This window comes from Podarcis pityusensis (assembly GCF_964106645.2).
Source record: "Podarcis pityusensis genome assembly, chromosome: 9".
NCBI lineage: Eukaryota > Metazoa > Chordata > Lepidosauria > Squamata > Lacertidae > Podarcis > Podarcis pityusensis.
The window spans coordinates 46,253,692-46,274,086 of record NC_138034.1 but is presented as its reverse complement, the minus strand read 5'-3'; the positions used below and the strand labels follow the sequence as shown (position 1 = coordinate 46,274,086).

The 20,395-nt window shown below is 42.6% G+C and overlaps 1 protein-coding gene across 1 annotated transcript in view; it reads left to right on the top strand.

The window, feature by feature from the left end:
* Positions 1–20,217, top strand: part of LOC308485862 (UPF0462 protein C4orf33 homolog) — a 41,632-nt gene extending 21,415 nt beyond the window's left edge. Inside the window, exons 6-11 of the mRNA XM_081022097.1 lie at positions 3,749–3,929; positions 5,439–5,499; positions 6,038–6,086; positions 11,419–11,453; positions 18,383–18,547; positions 19,964–20,217. Coding sequence (XP_080878223.1) covers positions 3,749–3,929; positions 5,439–5,499; positions 6,038–6,086; positions 11,419–11,453; positions 18,383–18,547; positions 19,964–20,051 — 579 coding nt within the window. The 3' untranslated portion in view covers positions 20,052–20,217. The remainder of the gene's footprint in view (positions 1–3,748; positions 3,930–5,438; positions 5,500–6,037; positions 6,087–11,418; positions 11,454–18,382; positions 18,548–19,963) is intronic.
* The last annotated feature ends 178 nt before the right edge of the window (positions 20,218–20,395 follow it).

Here is a 20,395-nt window from a genome sequence, read left to right as displayed (position 1 = left end):
CAAGTCTCCTATTCACATTTTAAAGGAACTGTAATCTTGCACTGACTTAGAATGTTGCAAGATGAACAGCTGTTAGCTGTGTTCTATTGCTTCTCAAAAGCGTTCTGTTTTGGCTCATTTCAGCAGCTGAAGTTTAGCTGTACTGTACCCCTGAGATTGCCCATTTTGGCAAACCACCTTTTGGTTACAGGTGGAAATAGATTTGCTCTTTACTTTCCCCAAGACTATTCATTTAGCACAGGACTGGTCAACCTATGGCTCTGTAAATGTTGTTGGGATTCCAACTCCCATAAACTTCTGCATTCTCTTTGTGTATAGTAAAATAAAATAAAATAGATTGCACTTTCTACTGAGATGACAGGCTGTATGGTGCATTGGTGCTCCTTTGGCAGCAGAGAGGAGGGCTGCCACTGGGGCCAGGTGTCCTTTGCTGCAGGAAGTCAGCTTTGCCAAGGTGGCAGAAAGCTACTATTACTGGCAGCTGTCCTATCAGCAAAAGCAATCAGAAGCTCTGAAATAGGGAGACTTCCGGGTTGGCGCCTCTGGCAATGGCGGATTTCCTCCGATCGGGAGGAACCCGCTCCATGAAAAACAGGGTCTGAACCACCACGGCGAGGCGGAGACCCATTAAAAACCACAGGCGGAAGAAGCCTGTGGATGTGGGATTCGGCTGGCACCTTTGCGCCTCCCCTACTCGCAGGGAAACCCTGTTTTGGGGATCCAGAGTGACGTGGGGTGAGTGGCGCGGTGCTTTGAATTGACTGCTTCTTTCACGGAGTGAAGCCGCATTGCTGTTGCTGGAGAGCGCTGACTTTTTCCTGTGGACAATTGGATTTTAGACAACTACTCGTGAGTAAAACAGAAAATTGGATTCTTAAATACTTCAATTTGGCACTGAAATGGGAAGGTTATAAACAGGAAGTCCGCCTCCCGTTTTTGTAAATCGTCTGAAGCAAAGACGTTACAAGTAAAGCCTTTGAAAGCTTTTGGCAAAGGATTAAATTTCCACCGGTTTAAAAATACAAAAACCCCCTTGGAAGCAGGAGAAGAGGGGGAAATTTTTGGATCTAGTGAGCCTGCAGGAGAGAGTGAAAGAATCAAGTTGCCACTGCTCTGAACCTGGGAACGGGCTGCCAGATGACGTTTGGAGAGAGTGCTTTTGACAGAAAGGATTTGACAGCTAGCTAAACAAGAGTAAGATACTGTTTCCATTGTCCCTTTCTGCGTTTAAAAAAAGAAAGAGGAAAAGTAACTGAAAATTTATCTTTAATGTTTGAAATTGTGCTTGAAAGAACTGATACAAGTGGAGACTGTTTCCCTCTAGAGGGAGCTTTTGAAATTGTAACAGGACTGTAACTGGGGGAGTTCCAGCTGCAGAAAAGGAGTTTGGGAACCAGAGAGCGACTTTGGACTATTTCAAAATGTTGACAGGAGAGGCCATTGTGACTGTTTTATGTAAGATAAGCTGTTCGCTGGGACAGCTTCACAAGAAGATGGATGATATGACTCTCAAAGTTGATAATTTGGAACAGAAAGTGACCAACTTGAGTCAAAAAGTGAACACTAACACAGAAATAATTCAGGACTTGGTACAGGAACCCACTTTGGCAGGACAAATGGTGGAGGAGAAGGAGGAGAAGGAGAATGCAGCTGTTGTTGAACATAAAATAATACAAGTGAGATCTGGGGATTTACAGAAGCAAATTGGAGATTATAAATTGAGGCCTTCTATGATTGAATCTAGGAAAAGCCAGACTCCGAGGAATGGATCCCGGTTTGGATTAAAGAAGGAAAGTTGGAAAGAGCCCTCTATGCAGGGACTAACTGACTTTTGGGACATGGACTCGGGTCTGGAGGAGATTGAAGTTTTGGGGGCCTTTGGAATTGGAGGAATCTTGAAATATACCCGGAAATACTTTATGGACTGTAGTTTTAACTATGGAAATTCAGCTGATCTGTTCAGAAGGAAGAAAAGGATTGACAGGTTGGAATTTCCCCGAGATTGGCTATTTAGCATTAAAGAAAATGAAGAGGACCTGCAGAAGGGACTTGGAGGAGAGTTGGGAGCCTCGGACATAAGATCACCAGGTTGATGGACTTTATGGAATTGACGGAAAGGACTGGCAGAATCCGAGACCTGGGAGAGGAGATGGTGGAAGAAGATTGAAAAATTTAAAGTTTATATATAGACTTATGGTAAAATGAATGAGTGATAGAAAAATGGTGGAATGGTGGAATGATTTTTTATTTTTTATTATTTATGGGCTTAACAGAAATGTTATAAGAAGTTAAGCACATATAAGTAATTTAGCTTTAATGGAAAATAAGGTTAAAATAATACGTTATTTACAATATCACAGAAAATGGAGAAAGATGGAAAGGATTTGCTGAAACAATTAATAGAAGTGGAACACAAAAAGGGAGGTGTGAGGAGGTCGAGGAAACAAGGGAATGAAAGATAGAGTATGGAAAAGAGATGATGTATGTTTTTAAATTGTTTTTGTTTTGGGAGTGGGGTTTGTTTAGTTCAGCTTAATGTGTTTAGTTTTGAGTTTAGGTTGTGTTTTGTATTGTTTATATATTGTATTGTATTGTGTTTTTCTTTTTTTCCCCTTTGTTCTTTCTTCTGTTTTTTCTCTTTTTTGCTTTTTTCTCTCTTTTTGTAATCTATAAAAGTAATAAATATTATTTTTAAAAAAACAACAGAAGCTCTGAAATAGGATGCTGCAGGCTGTTGAATCCAGAGCCCTTGGAGGGGCCCAGTCTTCAGGCCCCTAGGCTGTACTGGTCTGGAGCTGGAATAGTGAAAAAGAATAATAAATCACCTGCTCACCTTCTGTTGTGGCCTGGCTCAGAGGACTCGGGATGTGGCAGTATATTCCCCCACATCACTTGCCCCCCCCTTATGATTGATTTGATATTAAATGAATGAATGAGCACAGTACCAGCTAGACTAGGGAGTTTAAAAGTTTTACTGTTTCTTAGGTGACTGTACCTAGAAAGCCTATGTTGTTTTGAAATGTAAATTGTTGTTGTTTAGTCGTTTAGTCGTGTCCGACTCTTCGTGACCCCATGGACCAGAGCATGCCAGGCACTCCTGTCTTCCACTGCCTCCCGCAGTTTGGTCAGACTCATGCTGGTAGCTTCGAGAACACTGTCCAACCATCTCGTCCTCTGTCATCCCCTTCTTCTTGTGCCCTTCATCTTTCCCAACATCAGGGTCTTTTCCAGGCATTCCACATACACAAAATATTCCAGAAATTATAGAAAAATATATGCTATTGAGTTGTCATGGCCTTAAAATGTTTGCAAGTATTCCAGTAAACAACCACAGCTAAAACTTTGTAACATTTAAATCACATAATGTGCACTTTTTATTTTTGTTCCTAATCTAATATTTCGCTTCAACTACATTTGCTAATGATAGTTTTTTATTAGAAAATTTTATTAGTATTTTTTATTAGCCACTTAGGCAGCTAACATGCATGTACTTCTTTTAAAATTTTGTTTTCTAATTATCATGCTTAATTGATTTGGATCTGATTCAGCACATTGGAAACCTTTGTGGGGAAAAGTTTGTCCCCAGAAGACTACAGCCACATTCACTGCAATATCTTGGTTGCCCAAATAGCACAATATGGGGAAAACGCCCTTAATGTACTATGGAAATGTAGCAGTAACAGCCGCAGACTAACTCTGTTGGAACCAGATAATATAAATCTTTATCACTTTTAATGTGTTTATGTAGGTAGAATATAAAATTGTAAATACCTGGAACAGCATACCGGTTTTGCATGCTCCAGTGACTATCACATTTAAACCTGGTGTTCAAGGCTTAGTAATGGAAGTGAACTCCTTATTCTTCGATGATCCTCCAGCTCCACCTGGTGAACCTGGAAAGCCTTTTGATGGCCTTTGGGACTATGAAGGTGAGGTTTTATGAAGGGTATACAACACAAAAAGTGGTAACGTTTCAGGCCTAGAAAACTAATATTGATTCAACTAGCAGTTTTTTCTAGTAGTATTAATGTGTATCAAGAGCTCATGTGTACAGTGCTTCTTGAGATGAAGTATTTCCTGTTAATTGTATTGCCAAACAAGTTCAAAATGAAGGAACATTGTGCATTTCTTTTTAAAAGTGGCATGAGCACAAACTGGAATAGGTGGGATGTTGTAGAGATGGATCTCTGCTGGCAAAGGGTCATGCCTGTTGAGGTTGTGTGTGGGGACTTGCTATGCTGTAAATAGTTCAATGGGTATATATCTAGAGATGGCGGCTCTTTCTCTCACAGTAGCCCAAAATGTGGCTTGGGCAAACTGGATCTAAGGTCCCTTCATTCATTGCAGAGACCCCAGGATCATGCTCCCCCCTATTTCAGCCTAGAGTTGGCAAAGCCAGTCCCTTTGAAACCAGTGTGGGAGAACTGGATGTCTGTACCTCATGCCTCTTCCACTTAAGGTTGCACAGTCCGATCATTGTTTAATCCTGGTCATTATTTACATTTGCCCTATACACACAGCTTTATTCTTCACTTACTTCAACCCCCGAAAGCTCCTACTAAACGTAGTAGGATTTTAACTTTTTGTAATAACATGATAACATTTTAATAGCCAAGAGCATTTTGTTTTTGTTTTTTAAAACAACTCAGCTAGTTCAGCATGCTGGAGGAAGGACTTTGGGCATTCCAAACAGCAGTTCCACATGAAACACAACTAACCTTTTCTAAAATTGATGGGAATTCTCAAAGCAGTTTGTGGTATGCTATGAAGGTCTGCTATTCACCGGGGATGAAGTAATAAACAAAGCATGAAATATGTCATGGATATGAATAAAAGCAGATACTGGTCTATAAAAATACAGCAACTCCTGGCATGAACTTTAGTGTTCGAGATACAGAAACCTAAAATGTCTGCAGTCATCATAGAGCACCCATAGATATGGCAGGACCCAAAGAACTAAATAATTAGTCCCATGAACCCCAAAGAGCTTTGAAGGTGAGCCCTTCCTTCCCCTCACATGCATGTAACATGGCAAACCACTTTTGAAATTGAGGGTTTAGAAGATGGTTTGTTGTTCAAAGGGGGAAAAAGTCAACAGTCTTACTCACTGCTTATGCACAAGGTTTTGGACATGACTAAGTCAACATGTTTTTTGAATCACAGTGTATGGATTACATGGAGGTGAACCAGATTCATCCAGACATGAACCAGTTTGTTATATCATTACAGAATCCATAGAAAGATCTTATCTGAAACAAGAACCCATGCGCTTTTGAGTTAAACTGTATGTGAAACATTTAATAGATGTGAGAGTGAACTATGATAAAGATGAAGAATTTCTTGCCTTTCTGAAATAATAATAAAATTCCTTGGTTAATTCTCTTTCCCTTTCCTTCCAAACCTCACACACTAGCATTCTGGTATTATTTCTTTCACAGTGGCTGAATCCTTCTTTTTGAATAGTGCAACAAGAAACTATTTGGAAGTGGAAGTCTGCCCGTAAGTTTTGCCATGTAAACAAAGCATTGTGTCTATTACTTTAGACTTTGGTTTATAGATGAAGTCCCACACTGTTACATTCTCCTGAATGCCTATCAATGAAGTTGTCATCTGAGCATGTGCAGTAACTATCTCAATGTACACACCTCAGCTTAACTGTGAAGTGAACGTGGCTTCTGTTTTCACACATCAAACAGCAATATTTCTCAAGAACCTGTAAGTTAGCTATAGATTGTGGCTAGCGTCAAGTTTACATGGCTTCAAACACCAGCAGTGGGAGCGCACTGGAGCCGGAGTAAACAGCAATGCATACACAGCCTGAGCTTTCCTAGCTCCAGAAAACAATGGCTAAGTCTACCCAAAGTGAAGGCAACATACTCCATTTTATGGCAGCACTCACGACATTTTGTTCTTTTCTATAATCTGCTATGGAATTCATTAAATTGTTATGTTGACTGTTTTGTATTCCTATGAAACCTGTTTTGACAATGCCATTGATTCCCACCCACCCCTCATCCTCATGATTTTGTTTTGCTAGGCATGGCCAACATCTTGTATTACTTCTTTCTGCAGGAGATTGTATTGAGGTAAGTAGAATTCTGCATGAAAATTTTCTGTTGTTAAATTAAACAAAACAAGCATTTAACCAAGTGAGGTTTGATTAGGATGCTCCCTGTATATTTCCTGTTTTATGAACACAATGATTCTCACATTTGTGTATGCTGACATTATAGAATGCATGTATAAATCATTAACATGACCCCTCTGCATCTTTGTGGGTGGCTTCAAGGCCGACCGTGCCATTAGGTAGAGTGAGTCAGTTGCCTTAGGCAGCAGATGCTATGGAGTGCCACCCTCTACCTTTTTTCATCATCCTGAGTACATAAAACTTGTGAATATTATTATATGCACATTGTGCACCCAGTCTTCTATTACTGTGTAAAATGAAGCAAAAGAACACCATGTGTTCTTCTTCAGAGTTGCAAACAGCTGCGTGGAATTCTATGCATGCCAATTTAAAAGTAAGCCTGCTGAGTTTAATGGGGCTTACTCCTAGGTAAGTGAGTTTAGGATTGCCACCTAATGTGACTATCTTTAGTTCACTGCAGGGATTAAGATGATGAGTAAAACTCTGTAAAATTGTAGCTCTTTTTATACTAATATTTTTGCACCAAGTTATTTGATTACTATATGTCCGCTATTTAACTTAATGGAGGTCCTGGCCATGGCATCATCTAAAATGCATTCATGAATAATTTTCAATGGATGTTCAGTGGAAATTACTCATAAATGAGTGTATGAAATAATGGGACCTAGTTTCTCCAGATCAGATAAGGTCATTTTGCTAAAGAATTTTGCAAGCAATTGCAAATAATGGTACAATTGGTTGCTGCGGTATAATTAAATCAATGGTTTTCCACAGTTTGCTTTATGAGCAGAGTTTAAATAGCCATTCTCTGTGTTCAAGGTTTTTTGGTTTTGTTTTAAATCTCGTTTTCCTTTCTGATCGCTTTTTCCCCCCTGTTGTGGTAATTACAGACAATAAATTCATTTCATCATCTGCGTTAGTGTTAAGTAACATAAATCATGGCAATACAGTTAAGCAATGCCAACACATCTGCAAATCATTTGCAAATTGGTTCCATGGAGCTTATTCGATCAAATTAATTTAAAAAAACCTCTCACCTGTTGGCACATCCTGCATTTACATCAAAGTTTTTATTATGCTATAAATTTATCTGAGACCATTTCCCTTTCTATTTAGTGCTGAGCAATTCAGCATTCCTTAAAACCATTATAAGCAATGCATATATATTCCCATAGAAAGGCATTTTACATTTAGAAGCTAATAATCATGGGTTATGCTATGGAGATTCATAATAAATTATTTGCATACCATCATATTTTAGAATTTTGTACAGCATCAATATGTTACTGTTTCAGTAGGTTTTTACTGTTTATCATGAGTCAGTTTATATCTGTGCAATGTGAACAGAATAGGAATTATATGGCATATATTATAATGATTTATTTTTTCAGTTTTTGATATACTTTCACAGAAGATCTTAGATAAGTAAGAACATCTTATTCTAAAAAACTTTTCATGCTATAAGAATGGAATTGGGGAACACATTATTTACTTCTTCGGCAAGCAGTATCATATAATACGAGAGCAGGTGTGTTATGGGGAATAGAGTGTTGGACTTGGAATGGGGAAATCTGGATTGATATTCCCTGCTCATTCATGAAGCTGGATAGTCATCAAGTCCAATTCATTAAGTATCCATAATTTGGAGGATCATAAATGGGGATGTGCTTGCAAGCTCATGTATTTCCTCCTCCCTTCTCATCTGCTGATTCTCTTCTCCATTTTCATGTTGCTCTAACCACAGTTTGCTGTGATGTCCAAATCAGGCAAACTAAGGTTAGTAATCCCCAAAGTCTGGTTTGCAAACCTACTTCAAACCCTGCATTGGAAGTTAGTACTATCGTTAGTACTAGTTTGGGGCATCTCAGCAAATGTTGGATAGAGGAAACCAAGGAATCAGCACTCAAGGCTATAGGTTTCCGGATTAGGACATGATATCTGAAAGCTCACCTGGGTGTGTTCTCAGTGACTTTATGTCAGGTAAATGTGCAGTAATTGCACTGAAATTAAATAAGAAAAAGAAATTAATTTTGTGGAATCAAGCCTAGCTTTATATTTCTCATTTGTTATCAAGAAATATGTTCAGATAACAATGTTTGTACAGATGTGAAAGGTATATGAGGGTGGGGTCGCAGTTTCCCTGTACTTTCTTAAATCAGTGTTAAACCTGAGATGTTACGCAAAATATATGGAGGACAGAGTGAATTCACACACACAATTTTCCTTATTATGTAGTATACTACTATTTAGTGTTATAGCAACAAATTTTAAGAGTTATATCAAACAATTATTGTGATATTTTGTTTAGGAAACCATTGAAGTGGAAATGGGAAGTCTGATTTAGAATCAGCAGCTTAAATCAAACTTTCTCTTTGTGGTTTATTCATGATTTAAGGCTGCAATCTTATATACATTTACCAAGGAAAGTCCCACTGAACTAATAGGGCTTAAGACTGTCCTTTATGGTAATCTTCATTTAATTCACTCCAGCTTGGTTCAAGGTGACTTGTGAATTCTGCTTCAAAGCACACACAATTGCCATGTGAATCTTATCTTCTGAACAACAGTTTTGATTGCATTTAGACTTTAATATACAGCATAAGATGCAGCATCTAAAACACAGATGAAAATGTGGCTGTATCATTGTTCCCAGAAAATGAAATAAGCTATCTGGGATGCCAACACCCTCTGGGTTCTATCCAGCAATATACTTGAGGTGAGGAATACTGAAAGCAATTCACAGCAGAAATCCACAGCTGACAGAATATTTATTGAATAACCTATTTACTATTGGAGCTGAACAAATAATAATTCTGTGTTTAAAACCAGTACAGACAGAGCTAACAGGTGTAGGGCGGTTTGTTTGCTTTGCCATCATCACTATTTAACTGTGATCCTTAAACAAAGGGTTGTGACTACAGCCCCAAAATTCCAGTTGCTTTGTCACCAGGAGCAAAGTTATTATTAGATCTGGCAGTTGCTGGAGAGAAGAGTGATGTTCTTCTTCCCAGCTTCATAAACAAAATTAAACTGTGGGTGTTCGGATGGTATTGAATGTTAGTCCCATTCAGAGTAGACATGACAAACTTTAGTTCATTAATTTCAGTGGGTCTCCTCTGAATAGGGCTTAGTTGAATATAATGTTCAGTTTTGCCTGCAGTTGGCATTGTGCTTCAGGTTACCTTCCTTGCTTTTTGCAAAGAGGGGAGCAGCAACTTCTACTTTGCTGCTTAAGTTTATATACGGAAGCAGTAGGGAGAAACAGGTTTGGGGGGGGGAGAAAAATGGAGACAAGAGCCCTCTTCAGTTAATCAAAAGTCTGTGAGAGACTGCATGGAGATGGGCGCAGACATATTGGCCCAGCCCCCATTGTTCCCATGCACACTCATCATACCCCCTCTTCCCCTGAACTTTGTGTGTTCAGTGCAAAGGTTGGTAGAGGGAGTCTAACCACATTCAGCTGAATGTAATTGGAATCCTGGGTGGGCCTGGTTTCCTGATTGTAGGGAGGATTCTAGCTATATTTAGCTGGTTATAATCCCCCTGGGTGCTGAATGTATGGCAGTCATAGGGCTCATGTGCATGCTCATTCCTCACTCTAAACCCACAATGTTCTTCTGAATGCCTGAAGAGGGCTTTAAAAAGGGAGTCAAGAAAAGAAGAAATCAAGGAAGCAACGGAATGGAGAGAAGGAATCTGTTCCAAATACAATGGCTATTGAAAGATAATCACCGAGATCTGGTGTGAGAGTTCTAGGGATGGTTTTATATTTTATGTTTTAACATTAACATTTTTTCTCCCCTATCCTATCCCTACACACTTGAAAGACCAGTTACTATTATTCCCTGCTAACGGGAGACACAGAGACATGTCTGATGTCACACTGTGTGTCCATGGCAGATCAGGAGTTGACTGCAGAACTTCACATCTATGCCCAGAGGCCCTAAATCAACCTCTGTTTAGGGTTTCAAATTGTTTTCAGTGGGCCCTACCCTGCTCCTGTGCCTTGTAATGATTGCTTGGCATACAAACAAGAGCAGGTGATAATGTTGACCTAGATGGAGTCAAAAGCTTCATCTGTTGATTTATGCAGATTAAGTTGCTTTAAAAGAACACAGGTTGGGCTGTTGGGTTTTTTTGCTGGTCAGTTTTGCTGGTAGCCTGACACATTTCTGAACATCAAATATTGGCAGTTGTGGAACAGTGCAAAATGTATGTCTGTAAAGACATTTTATTCTAGAATCAATGGTGTCTGAGCTCAAGTTAACCCTTTCATGCATACAAGTATATTACAACATTCATTCATTCATTCATTCATTCATTCACTTCCTCTTTTATTCACCTGAGGTATATGCAGGGAGGGAAAGATGTAGATAACCAAATCAAGGGGATGTTTTTTAAACTGCACCCATCCTTGTGGACAGCAGGATCTAGAATCAATCTACAATGAAGGCAGCATGTTGAGGACAAACATGAATAATACTGGATTGAGAGAAACTGCATTTTTGTGCTACAAGCAGATTAGTGTGTACATAGCCAATGTCAGTCTACCAAGATATGGCCTTCTGGAAAAGGAAGGAATGGATCTCTGAGGGATCTAGCTGGCTCCTAGAGTGGCACAGATTTAATGCAAATGCTGCCTTTGGCACATTCCTATATCTAAATTATTACCCGTCTCCTTTGATGTTAATGTTACAACTTCAATACCAATAGTTTCAATTAGGGCATCTCTGTAAAGAGCTAGTGTAATTGCTTTTGCAAGCAGCTGGTGGTTGCCTCTTTACAAATGAAATCCTGTAATTCCTGCTATTTATTTGAATTAATGTTGGCTTCAGGGATTTATGCTTCCTTTTTAATCCGTTCTGTCAGATGGTTACTCAGAGGACATATTGAAATTGAAACTGAATAAGAAGTCCACTTACTTTTTTGTATACTACCTGAAAGTCTTCCAATGACATGAATATCTTTCTTTGTTCATTATATTAAAGCACTTTCTAAAACTCAAAAGTTGCACTTCTCTTAATTGAACTTCTGTATTAAATTTTTGAATAGATAGAATGGTATTATAAATGTTTAAAACAACAGCTGACATTTTCACAGAAGCGCTAACAGGAACTTCAAGTGCAGCAATTCAGTGTTATCTTGATAATTAAGTATTGTGCTAAACTTTGTTTTAAAATGGTTATGTGGCTTAATATCTTGTACTGATACAACTTTATGTGAAAATAGTGATGTCGTTTTTAGAGTGTATTTTGTGTTCCATTGTGCAGAAAGGACTTCCGTTGACATTTAAAGCTGATATAAAGCGTGTTCTCATTAAAGAGAGAGCACGTGTTGCGGATGGGGCCAGACAAAACATCCTCAGTTGCCAGCCAGGCTGTTGCAAGGGAATTGAATTGATTGGTGACTGTTGTTACTGGGGTAAATTTGATGTTGCCAAGTAAGGGGTGGAGTCAGAGGTTATTTATACTGGGTCCACAGCTTGTTCCTTTCTCTTTCGCTGTGGACACCGGATCACATGGAGCACTTGGACTGTCTGGAGGACAGTGATGCAATCTTCTCATTGTCTGGTTACATTTCTTTATTTCCCCCTTCTTTTAATCCTCTCTAGTCCCTTAAATAATTTAATTCCCTCTTTTTCCTGTTTGATTTCCCACCCCACCCCTTACCCTGTCCTGTGAGAAGATTCTCCCTGTATCTGTGGCTTGCCTTTTCAATAGGGAGAGAGCCCCATTAGGGGCTTTCTTTCGCAAAAAGGTTTCCCCCATTTCTCCTGTTGTAAATTGTGGGGCTAGTCAGGGCTGTTCCCAGCTTAGCTGGAATCACTTTCGTTTATAGTATCCCCGAAGGTTGGCTTTATTTTGAGTGTGTGCAGCGCTGTTGGCCAAATTTTAATCTAGCCTTGGACAGGAGCACTATTTTGAGTTCCTTTAATATTGCTATGAGACTCAGATTCTCAAGAGCAGAAGCAGGGAGGCCTAGTCAGCCTGCACACAACTTCCAAGCCTAAGTCTGCTACAGGTACCAGTTAATTGTTAAGTCTCTGACACGTGATTCATTCTCTCTATGTATCTGCTTGCAGGCCCAGTTGCTGCTAAGGTATATCTGAGGCAGACAGAGGGTGCCAGAGGCTCCCTGTGCCTCCAGTGACTATGAGCCCGCTGTATATGCTCTTGAACTATGCTGTTTCTGAACAAGTTTATTTTCTCCAAGTTTGTTTTGCCCTGATAGTGGTGACTGCCATTTTAGAGACGAGCCATTGTGGCTTAGTGGCTAAAGTGTAGGACTAGGACCTGGGAGACAGGGTTCATATACCCCTCTTAGTCATTGTTGTAAAAAACCAAAACAAACTGCTCCTTTTGGGCTATTCTGTTGCTGGGTAGTTCGGCCCATTTGTGATAAAAGAATTTTGGGTTTCTTGAAGGGGTGCTTCCCTCTAAAAGGGCAAGCAGGGGTACCTGGACAAGCTGTGGGCTACCTCAACTCTGCTATTTCACTGGAAATATTTATGCCTGGCCTAGCAGGTGATCCTAGGGCTTTGCCCTAGAATTCGATGGCCTGGAAGCGTTTCCGGCCTGAATAGTGTCCCCATGTGGTCCATGAAGCATTGGTTTCACTGGGTCAGCGCATAGTGCCGGTAATGCCTAGGTTGCAGGATTGGTCCCTGTATGGGACAGCTGCATGCTCCCCCATTCCTCTACCTGGACACTTAGGTCCTTTTGGTGGTTACCTCACTGCGAGGGATGTAACGGGCGCCACGTTTGCAATATGCAAGCGGGAGAAAGCACCTTTGCGTGCCCGCATTGCAGTTTGCTCTGTGCGTTGCAGGGCACGGTGCTGCACGGGCTGCAATTGCATTGCATTGCGTGAGAGATTTGCAGTTGCATTGCATGGAGGGTGTGTGCATTGCATAGAGGGTGTGTGTGCATTGCACGGAGTGTGTAGTTGCATTGTACGAAGTGTGTTGTTGCATTGCACGGAGTGTGTGTGCATTGCATGGAGGGTGTAGTTGCATTGCACAGAGTGTGTTTTTTGCATTGCACGGAGTGTGTGTGCATTACACGGAGTGTGTAGTTGCATTGAACGGAGGGTGTGTGCAGTGCACGGAGTGTTTAGTTGCATTGCACAGAGTGTGTAGTTGCATTGCATGGAGTGTAGTTGCATTGCATGGAGTGTAGTTGCATTGCATGGAGTGTGTGTGCATTGCACAGAGTGTCTAGTTGCATTGAACGGAGTGTGTAGTTGCATTGCATGGAGTGTAGTTGCATTGCATGGAGTGTGTGTGCATTGCACGGAGTGTCTAGTTGCATTGAACGGAGTGTGTAGTTGCATTGCACAGAGTGTGGTTTTTGCATTGCACGGAGTGTATAGTTGCATTGCATGGAGTGTGTGTGCACTGCATGGAGTGTGTTTTTGCATTACACAGAGTGTGTGTCTGAAAAGGAAGCTGGCTCGGCGGCAGCTTTGTCGGGACTTCTTTAGGGGTTCTGGCCAGCGTCGGCCCTGTAAATTTACATATCATGATGGCAGCACAAGATGCCCCCTGCCCAAGCGGGGGGCTGGAAGCTGGCAAGCAATAGCTCAATACCTTTTGCCCATATTCCCATTTTATTTAGGGATCCAGTTGGATATCATTGCTAAAACATACCACTTGCCTATGGAGAAGCTGTCTGCCTTGAAGGAAGTTATTTTGTAATACTTCCTCTGTAGCAAGTGATGCTTCATCAGATCCGATCTTGCTGGGTCACTTAATTAATCATGCAATGGTTGCAATTCCGAAATGAATGCAATAGTCGTTCGCCATGGCAGGATACCTTGAACCCGCACAGGGATTTTCAGGTTCATGCTGCTGCTGCTGGATCTTTGCCCTTTGGTTGTTATTTCAAGGGCTGCTGGTGTGCAAAGCCATGGCCTCAAGCCCAGTGTGGTGAGGCAATCATGTGACCTAACTTTCTTGAGTTTTCCCCATTGTAGTAGCAGTTCACATGTGGCCCGAGGAGTCCAGTGACCATCGGATCTGCTTTTGGCCTGATAACCAGGTAGTGGTGAGCGTCTTGGCAAAACAGTCCTCACGCTCCAGCAGAGTCTCCGCCCCTCCGCTCACGTTTTCGAGCTGCGCCGTTTAAGGTTTAATATTGTGCTTTCTGCTCCTGATTACGGGATCCTCTAATGATGTCGCTGACACTCTATCCCATTTTCAGATGGAGCGCTTCAGATCCTGGGCTCCAGACACTCAGCTACTGCCAGAATTTTCCAGACCACCTGTGGCATTTTGACAACAATTAGTAATTACAGAGAGCAGCAGCTTCCATTTCCCCTGCTGCTTTTAGCTCTTATGGGAAGGCCTGGATGGATTTCTTAGACTTAAGCTGGCAGTCCTCGGCTATTCAGATGAACTGGCCCCCATCCTCTGAGCAGATCCTGCAGTATTTGGTCCACCTGCTGCAGATTGGGCATGCGGTTATAACTATTAGAATTCAGTCCGCTGCAATGTCTGTTATACTGAAGCTTTATTTTTCAGAGACCCTTGTATAAAGTTTGTAGTGCGCAGGGCCTTGGAAGGTTGGAATAGGCTCCAACCTCATAGGACAGTGGGCAGGAAGTCTGTCAATTTTTACCTATGCAGTAGCTGCAACAAGTTAAAACTTGTCTGCTGGTTAAAGATCAAGGCGAGACTCCTTTCAGTATTCCATTGCCTTTTGGTGCACTGAGGGTTGGGGAAATGGTTGTTGGTGCCAGCACGGGGCTGAGAGTCTGGAGGCTTATTGCTTCAGGACTTTTCCTTATCCGCTTTGGAGCTGGTCATTAGAGTTGGGAACTCTAAAACAGACTTAGTGGGCAGGAGTGCCACAATCTGGCTTCCCGACACAGGTGAGGAGGGCCCTTGCCCAGTTATGGATAACAGAATATTTGGCTTTTCATTCCCCTGGGGGCTGGCCCGCTCCTAGTGCATGAAAATGGGTTCCCGTTAGCCAAGCATCAATGTGCTTACCTCGTGCACCAGTTATTACGGCCTGCGGCTTGCTTACCGCTGAACACGCCTCATTCCTTCCGAATAGGTGCTGCTGCAAAGGCTGCACACTGGGGGCCTGTCAGTAGACAGGATTTTGAATACGGGTCATTGGAAGTCTGACGCTGACAAGGGTTATATCAGGAAGTGTCACAATGATGTCTGTGCTGATGCTTGTCTGTTATTTCCTTTTTTCATAGGAGCAGCTGTGCACATTTGGGCCACAGCATTGTACACTGGGCTGGCAAGCGCGCTGACGAGTCTGGACTGGGGCGCCATCTCAGTCTTCCTGCCCATGTGAACATATACTGGCTGTCCAGATGGGGAATGCTTTGGGAAGAGATCCTTCCTTTGGTGCGGTCGAGTGTGACCTGTGCAGATCCTCCCGCAGTGCTGGTGGTACAGCTGGGCGAGAATGATTTGCTGTCTTCCCTTAGTTTTACAGGGAGTAGCTGCATTTCTTGCCCCCTCCACTGTTGCCCCCTCTACTTTGAGGTCTTATAAAAAGGCCTGGGCAGATTTTTTATTATTTAATGGACAGACGGTTGAGGAGGTTACTGCCCCCCCATTCTTCCTCTCAGGTGCTCAAGTATTTGGCACATCTATTCCAGATGCGCCGGGCGGCCAGGACGCTGCGACTTCATTCGGCAGCGATTTCCTTTTTTAGCAGGGCATTTTTTAACAAGGATCCGTGTGGGAAGTTTGTGGTGCGCAGAGCTGTGGAAGGTTGGGGGCGTCTCACTCCCTCTAAGCCTATTCCTAGACGGCCTATTACATTAGAGTTGCTGGCGCAGATGCATACTAAATTGCGTAGCATCTGTTGGTCTAAATTCGAGGCCCGTTTGTTTTCTGCAGCTTTCTCATTGGCTTTCTTTGGGGCCCTGAGAGTAGGAGAGGTGGTCCTTGAGCCAAAGCGGGATGGAGGTTCCAGGGGCTTGTTGCAGGACGTGAGTATGTCTCCGTCTGACTTGCAAATTAATATCAGAAACTCAAAGACGGATCAGCTGGGTAGGGGAGCCGTTATCAGGCTCCCGGCGTCTGGGGAAGGTGGCCCTTGTCCGGTAAAGGACCTTAAGCGGTACCTGGCCTTGCGACCAGTGGGTGAAGGGCCCCTGTTTATTCACGAAGATGGGCACCCATTAGTACGGCATCAATTCACTAAGGTGATGCGTAAAGCCATTGTAGCGTGTGGGCTTGAGGCTTCGGAGTTCGCTCCTCACTCCTTCCGGATTGGTGCTGCAACTACAGCCGCCCATTGGGGTTTATCCGTGAAGAGGATAAAGGACTTGGGTCGATGGAGATCGGATGCTTTCAAAACGTATGTGAGGAAATAATGTGGCTGTGTACTTACATTTCTGTTTTAACCCTAGGTCCGGGCACTATCCGTATCTGGATAGTGGGCCACAGTATTGTGCATTGGGCCGCTGACAGAGCTCGTCAGTCTGGATTGGGAGATGGCCTGGGCCTTCTGCAGCATGTGCAGGTGTCCTGGATCTCCAGAAGGGGGATGCGTTGGAGGGAATTCTTGCCACTCATGAAAAGGCGTGTCCTCCTGCTTGGCCCACCTTCAGCGATTGTGGTGCAGCTTGGGGAGAATGATATGGTTTCTTTTCCTTGCTATACGCTGCGTACTGTTATTTTACAGGACCTAAGGGAGTTGGCGGCTATGGTGCCTAATACGAAATTGATTTGGTCACAGTTGCTTCAGCGCCGCATTTGGTGGGGCAGTCCTTGCCCAGCATCCACTGAGAAAGTTAGGAAGCGGATTAATTCCGCGGTGGGCAAGTTGGTGGTGAGCTTGGGCGGATGCGTGATTCCTCACCCTCGTATTTCGTTTAAGGAGGAAGTCTTATACAGGGCTGATGGGGTTCATCTTTCCACGTCTGGGAATGATGTATGGTTGGATGCAGTGGTGTCCAAGTTGAGGGTGTGGTTTGCTTTGTGAGTGGTTGGCGGCGAGCATAAGGGCTCGGGTGGCGGTTAGGCATTGGTTAAATTGGTTGGTGGAGGGGTATGGATTGGCTGTGCCTACCCCTCCAATGCTGCTGCGGAATGGGAATTCCGTTAAAGGAATTCTGGGGCTTACCATCCCCTTGTCCAAACCCCTGGAATCGGGTGCGGGCCGTGTAAGACCCCAAGGCGCAGGCAGGGAGGAACTGAAGGGTCTGTAACGCAGCCCCAGTTGCCCTGCTTGTTCCTCCACACTGACTTACGCTGGAATCCGGGAGTCAGTGCTATCCCCCAAGGCGGGGGGGATAGCTAGTCATAACCAATGCCTACGCAACCACTCACAATTTTGTATGATAATAAAAGTTGTGGCCAAAAATTATGCCAAAAACCTTAAACAAAAATTATGTGTGATGTGTGAGTTATTGGGGTAGGGATGATTTGGGGGACCTCAGCACGCAAAGCGTGTTCTCATTAAAGAGAGAGCACGTGTTGCGGATGGGGCCAGACAAAACATCCTCAGTTGCCAGCCAGGCTGTTGCAAGGGAATTGAATTGATTGGTGACTGTTGTTACTGGGGTAAATTTGATGTTGCCAAGTAAGGGGTGGAGTCAGAGGTTATTTATACTGGGTCCACAGCTTGTTCCTTTCTCTTTCGCTGTGGACACCGGATCACCCGCCCGCCCTCCCTTATTTGGGCTTCGCTCTGACCTTGCTATTGCCTGTCATGGGGTCGTCCGCCTTGGTGCGGGGGCCTAGTAGGAATTTTTCCTTTTGGCTGATTAGTGTGTGCCAATTGGGTTTTGCCTACTACGTAGCAAATCGTCACAACTTGTAAGGTTGGCGGTTAGGCATTGGTTAAATTGGTTGGTGGAGGGGTATGGATTGGCTGTGCCTACCCCTCCAATGCTGCTGCGGAATGGGAATTCCGTTAAAGGAATTCTGGGGCTTACCATCCCCTTGTCCAAACCCCTGGAATCGGGTGCGGGCCGTGTAAGACCCCAAGGCGCAGGCAGGGAGGAACTGAAGGGTCTGTAACGCAGCCCCAGTTGCCCTGCTTGTTCCTCCACACTGACTTACGCTGGAATCCGGGAGTCAGTGCTATCCCCCAAGGCGGGGGGGATAGCTAGTCATAACCAATGCCTACGCAACCACTCACAATTTTGTATGATAATAAAAGTTGTGGCCAAAAATTATGCCAAAAACCTTAAACAAAAATTATGTGTGATGTGTGAGTTATTGGGGTAGGGATGATTTGGGGGACCTCAGCACGCAAATGGGGGCACCTGGAATGGCACAGCAATTATTCCTTGGGACTACTTCCCCCCCGGTGTGGACAAGATGAATTCATATGCAATCCATGGGTCTGGTATTGGGAGAATGTATGAGGCACTTTATCCAATACCACAAGAAGAGATCAAAGAGGGGCAGGGCCCTAATTTGTGAGTACAAAACACCCACGTCTCTCTCAAATTGCTTTCCAACTGTTCCTGAAGCTTCTTTTTATGCTTGACGATAACTGCTTACGTAACACATTTAGAAAATCCTTCATTCTTTATTGGGATATACTTGAGTATTTATGCTGTTTACTCTTCATATTGACAAGTTCATAGTGTACTGCTAGGACCTATTTTATGAAGTGTAAAAGTGGTAAATACAGGAACACTGGTGACTGGATCATGGGAGCATAGGCCAGTCCTCATTTTTCCACAGTGCAGTGAACATTCCTTTTCCTCAGCTAACGCTAGAAATGCTTTTGTGGTGAAGGATAACTATATATTATCAGCCAACATCCATTATGTCTTCTTGTGGATTCTAGAAGGCTTGTTCAGTCCTGTATTTAGCACATATGGCTACCAATTGCATAAGTTGTTGTGGTTGTTACATTTATATTCCACCTTGCCTCCAAGGAACCCATTATAATATCGCCATAACCCCGTGAGACAGGTTTGGCTGAGAGACTGTGACTGGCCCAAGGTCACCCAGTAAGCTTCTTGGCTGAGTGGGGACCTCCCTAGTCCTAGTCCAACCAATCTACCACCCTAGTTCTTGTCATTATGGAGGAATCACAACTAGCACTGCCAGGGCCGAATTTAGGTTTGATGAGGCCCTAAGCTACTGAAGGTAATGGGACCCTTTATATGTCCACCTGTCCTTTGTCAACAACAAATTGTCACTGTTTTTTGTGTTGAATATATGCTATATGCTATATGGTAATTTATGGACCTAATAGGTATCTAAAGCCATTTGCACATAACAAATAGGAGCCTACACAACACAAAACACTGTTGCTCTATGTAGGTTCTATTTTATTTGTTTTTTATCTTATATTTTGGAAATGTGCATCCAGTTTTTTTCTTTTAAATTTTGTGGGGCCCCCCAAGAGAGTGGGGCCCTAAGCTATAGCTTGTTTAGCTTATATGTAAATCTGGCACTGGACACTGCTAAAAACAGTATGAATTCCCCTTTGGGAATGACAGGTACTGATGATGTTCCATTCTAGGGAAAACTACAGAAAAAGGCATTGGTACACCATTGGATTGAATGGGGAGGGGGCAGCCATTTATCTCTCCATATAATCTCCTGAGATTGTACAAGGAGAAAATGAACACAAAGAAGAGACGCAGTGCTCAGCCACCTCAATGAGTGGAATACCAAGCAAATTTGGATTCTGAAGATGGCCTGCTTCTGATTTGCACTTCAGCCCAGGAGGTGCAGATCAGGTGAATCTACATTAGATGCTCCTATTCAAAACAGTATTGCCCTAAAGCTATCATTTTAAAATTACGTATGTTTTTCAAAAAAACTTTATATATATATTAACTACTTGTGCTGATATACTTATGTTTTGTTGATAGCCATCTTCTAGAATATTTCAAAGATTTCAGTCTGAAGGACATAATGGGAGAAGACTGGAACCAGCCTCCATCAGATCTGTGGTCATAACTTCATCAACCTCTAAAGTGAAGTCAATCATTGAGAAAAATAATTACAAAACACGTAACAATGTGTTGTGCTTCAATATGAGATGTCAAATATTTGATTAGTTGTGTCGTCTCATGGTGTTAGTGAGTCAGCCAATTAAAATAAATGAATTGATTGGGCCTTTCAATGTTTAGCTTGTTGACTTGCTCTAAATAGACTTCAGGTGTCAGTATATATCACTATTTATATATCATTGTTTCCCTCATATTCTTGTTCTTTGGTTTAATACTTTAAACCAAAGGTCAAGAGCTTGGTCATCATTTATGTCAGGAATTTATATCTCACTCTTCATAAATTTCCCCCGG